The following is a 4,446-nucleotide window of genomic DNA, read 5'->3' on the forward strand; positions in this document are numbered from 1 at the left end:
GTGTATATATGTATGTGTGTATATATATATATATATATATATATGTGTGTGTATTTGTATATATGGATTTGTACTGGCTACCTTGTTCAGTGAGAATGTGATAGATATTTTTCTGTATTTTCTGACATTTTATAGACTTAATTAATTGAAATAATAAACAATAAGAAAACATTGTAAGCAACTTGAATTTTTTCCCTCTGGCTCTAAAATCTATTGTACTTGGATTGTTTCTTACTAAACAGGATTAACAGCCTTTGTCACAGTGTCTTGCAATATAACTAGAATTCTTTTGTCGCTTCATCTCGTGGCCCCGCTGTGTTGGGTCTCACTGTTATATTAAGATCCAGTAGATATGAGCACATGCATTCACCGCAGTTGTAAGAGTACAAATTCATTTGTATTTGTTTGCTTGTTGAAAACAGCGTGTCTGCCATCTCACTCTGCTCCTTTCTTCTGCAGCTGGACAACCTGACTCTAATGGAGATCAACACCATCCGGTCATTCCTCCTCGACTCTCTCAACTGCATGTACAAACTACGTTCCAATCTGCTGCCCGGTTCCAACAAAGGACAGTTTACGGATTACTGAACCACAAGATCAAGGCCTGCAGAACAGGTTTGGATCATGTCCAAAAAACTTGCAAAGGCTGGGGTTAAATCTTTGGACTGAGTATGGACCCTTCATTACTGAAAAGCCAGTTTTCTCAGAAACTGAAGAAAGCAGAAAGTTTTACTTTTTAAGGGATTATATTTCTTTTAGGGGAGACATATGTTAATCTGTACATATTTAAATATGTGCTTAATTAATTTAGGATGCTCATTGTATCTAAAAACCAGTCACGATTTTTGTATGTTTCAATATATAACAAAATAAAATGTCTAGGGTATAGAAGTATTTTGTTTTTCAAATTTTTTTCCAACAACTGTTGATGCATAATACACAAATAGAAATATATAAATATCTACTTATCTAAGTCCTCATGGAGAAATTTGCCCTGCATTTGACCCACTGTAAATATGTAGAAGCAGTGGGGACATCCTAGGACCAACTCCAGGTCTGAGGTCAGTGCTTAAGTGGAGAGCCACAGCAGAACTGGTCTTAAAACCTACAATGCCTGTTGTTTGAGATGGAAGGAAACCTACATAAATACAGTTCTAACCAAGATTCATGGCACTGTAATCTAAAACCGCTAACAAACTTTTAGTAAAGGCATGATTAAGTACAAAGTTAACAAATCTAGTAATAATCTTTGCCAGAAGGGCCTTGAGTACATGTATGAGTTCAGGTTTCTACCCTTGTGTAAAAAAAAAAAAAAAAAAAAAAAAATCCAACTTTCTTACTAAAGCTTAATTTATACTCGTCCGCAACTATGCATAGGCATCAAAGTGTTCCTATGCAGTGAAGGGGTTTATGGGTAAACAACAAAGATATAGCTGCCTGGCAATAGGTGGCAAGTCTAGCCAAGTAATGCCATTTCAGAAATTTGTCCCGATGTCTTCGGAGATGCGAGTGTTAGCAGGCAGCTATATCTTTGTCGTAGCAGAGATGGATCACCCAACTGGTGTCCAGGATGCCCAGCTTCGCACAACATGTAGCTGAGATTTGAAAGGTGTGTGCGCGTCAGCGACCATCAGCGACCTATGTTTACCCATAAACCCCTTAGACCATTAATGTTTTCACAAGTATAAATGCAACAGTCTCCAAATGACAGACGTATACATTCACCAGCCACTTTATTAGGCACGCCTGTACAGTTGTATGCAATTTAATGCAACACTTCCATCTTAACATCCGTGTTTATGAAGTTCAGTGTTTCAGTTTATGGTGAAAATTTCATAAACGTATAAATTCAATTATATTCAATTCATAGTTAAAGGCAGTGTTGTACTGGACTGCATTATTTTCTGAGGTGTTCCTAATATTCTGACCCTCTCATGTTGGGGAGGACAAAATTATAGACACCTCTGTGGTGACCTCTAATGGTCCAGTACAACACCACCTTTAACTATGACCTCTACAATGAACATGCCACACTTTCACCCAAAACAAACATTTTGAGCTTCATGAACAGATGTTGCACTGAAGTGCATACAGGTGTACCTAATAAAGTGGCCAGTTTTCCCATACATGCAATGATGCTGAAGTATAAATCTGGCTTAACACCCACAAAAAGACAGGTTTATATTTAACATTTTTGAAATATTTTATTTTTTGTCTGAAATCACAGCCATATATTCATAAATACCTAATTACTACATTCAACAAAGAATATATTACATTACAATGAATTCAAACAAGTACATTTTAAAAACAGGATTTCACAGCATCTAGACATCCTCCACTGAGTAATGGGGCTATTGCATGGGCATGCGTGGGTTGGTGACAGAGGGCTGGGTAAGGGGGGCTCACTGTAGTACACCTTCCTCCCCAGCTCGTTGGCAGCTCCCTCAACATGCATGCTCCCTTATTAGCTGATAGGCTGCACTCTTGGCTCTCTAGAAAAGTGACAGACTATGCTGTATCCTTCTGATCCTTTGAACTAGCTTAGGCCTTGTAAGAAAAAGTCTGATTAAACTGAGTTTCAAAGATGCATTTAGATAAAGGAATTCTGTGTTCATTTTGATTTGCACATATTTGAAAGGTGAGGCATACAGTAGACGCTTCAGTGTTAAAGTCCCTGATCACTAATGTTGTGTAGAATATCCATCATGTGGACTGCAACTCATTCACATGCTCTCAAGTCCTGAGGCACTTCTAAGTAATATACTGTATGTTTGGGGTAGTTGTGCTTCATTCTTTTTTTTTTTTTTTAATATAAATTAGCTTTCTGCTCCTTTTCAAAATGTATTACATTTTACTTTTAAATTCCTCACTCTTTTAACCACCCTAACGTAGCAATTTCAAAACAACTTGTATATAGCCTCGGGCATCTCCAATCGCAAGGCTGAGGCAACATGAGTTACAGGGTAGAAAGTTGGTGTAAAACTGCATGAATCTCAGGGAGAGCTGACGAGAAGGATGAAGGGCTGACAGGTTGGAAACAGGCACGAGGCCAGTTAAAGCAAATGTAATTTTGTATGTACTAGGAAAAACCCACTTTGAATTGACTTTGTGTATGATTTCCAGTCAAACACGTTGGCAACTTTAGATAGGATGAGGAAAGGCAGGAAGTAGATGAGTGGGGTCAGAGGAATTCAGCAGTGGAAGATGGATTCTGGGTTTGACTGTTTGGCTATATAACTACAATTAAGGATCAAAAGGTTTACCGGTAGTTTGTTTTTCATTTTGGCACTGTCCTCTCATGACTGCTGCTAAGGGCGTGATGTTGTAAGGCGTAACATTATGCAAACATCATTATTTGATTCCAATGGATAAAGATGATCACTTTATTTGGCCAAGTATGTTACACACAAAGAATTTGTATCCGGGTACAGAACCAAGGCAGCCATCTGCGGCACAAACTCACACCGATGGCTCTAACCATCTAGGACAACTTGGGGTTCAGTGTCTTGCCCAAGGACATTTTGACATGTGGACTGCAGGCACCGTGAATGGTATATGATGTCATATAAAGTGAACTGAAGGTCCAGGGATAGCATAAAGCATTAAGAACCAGTTTAATCAGCTGGCTGCTTAAGAGACTCGTATCTTTACAAAATAGTCAAGTGACCAAAGAAGAACAAACACTAATTATGTCACTGTGGATCTCAACTGTTTCGCAGCTGAAGAATATCACAAGCTAACTAGTCATGCCAGCAGCAGTGAAGCAGAGATGTTGTTGAAATGGTTAGTAAAACAGACACGTTGCTGTGAAGGAAAGAGGGTGAGAGGAGAGAAGCCATGTCTCGGGGCCCCTGACAAAGCTTCACTGAGCTTGGAGGCTAGATGAGGTGGCTGGGGCTGGGTCATAGCTGCGCAGTGCCAGGAGAGAGTAAGAGGAGCAGTACGTCCTGTTTCTCTCGCTCTGTTAAATGTCTCAGAATAAGCTGTTCTGGCCAGCAGCAGTACAAACACTAAAAGCAAGGCTTTCTTTTCCAACCCAAAAAAAAGCATAAACATATAAAAATGGCAGGCTTTTTCTTTTAAAAGAACAGTGATTAAAGTAATAAAAACATACAAAATTCTTTTGTCTTCATATTATATACAATACAAGGCTGAAGCACCTTTTAAAATTCTTATTCTCAAATTTAGTTTTGAAATAAAACATTTCCTTAATTCTTTCCAAAAATGTGCATTTTCTAAGTTCTTCCCTAATCTGAGCAGTTCTTTGTTGTAACACGGTACCACCAGGTAGTTCTTCAGCATTTATTCTTAAGTGCATTTCCAGTTCAAAAGCTCATGTGGCCACTGTGATAAGATCAGTCCCAACTGGCCAGAAGCCTTTGTTTGGAGATTTGGAGCATTCAAGTGTCTTGATGACACCCCCCCCCCCCCCTCAGAGACTTC

At 38.9% G+C, this 4,446-nt stretch overlaps 1 protein-coding gene across 1 annotated transcript in view; it reads left to right on the plus strand.

The window, feature by feature from the left end:
* gins2 (GINS complex subunit 2) overlaps positions 1–886 on the plus strand; it is a 3,649-nt gene extending 2,763 nt beyond the window's left edge. The window contains exon 5 of the mRNA XM_020608949.1: positions 460–886. Within this exon, the coding sequence (XP_020464605.1) occupies positions 460–588 (129 nt within the window). The 3' untranslated portion in view covers positions 589–886. The remainder of the gene's footprint in view (positions 1–459) is intronic.
* The last annotated feature ends 3,560 nt before the right edge of the window (positions 887–4,446 follow it).

This window comes from Monopterus albus, unplaced genomic scaffold, assembly GCF_001952655.1.
Source record: "Monopterus albus unplaced genomic scaffold, M_albus_1.0 scaffold4.1, whole genome shotgun sequence".
Taxonomy (NCBI): domain Eukaryota; kingdom Metazoa; phylum Chordata; class Actinopteri; order Synbranchiformes; family Synbranchidae; genus Monopterus; species Monopterus albus.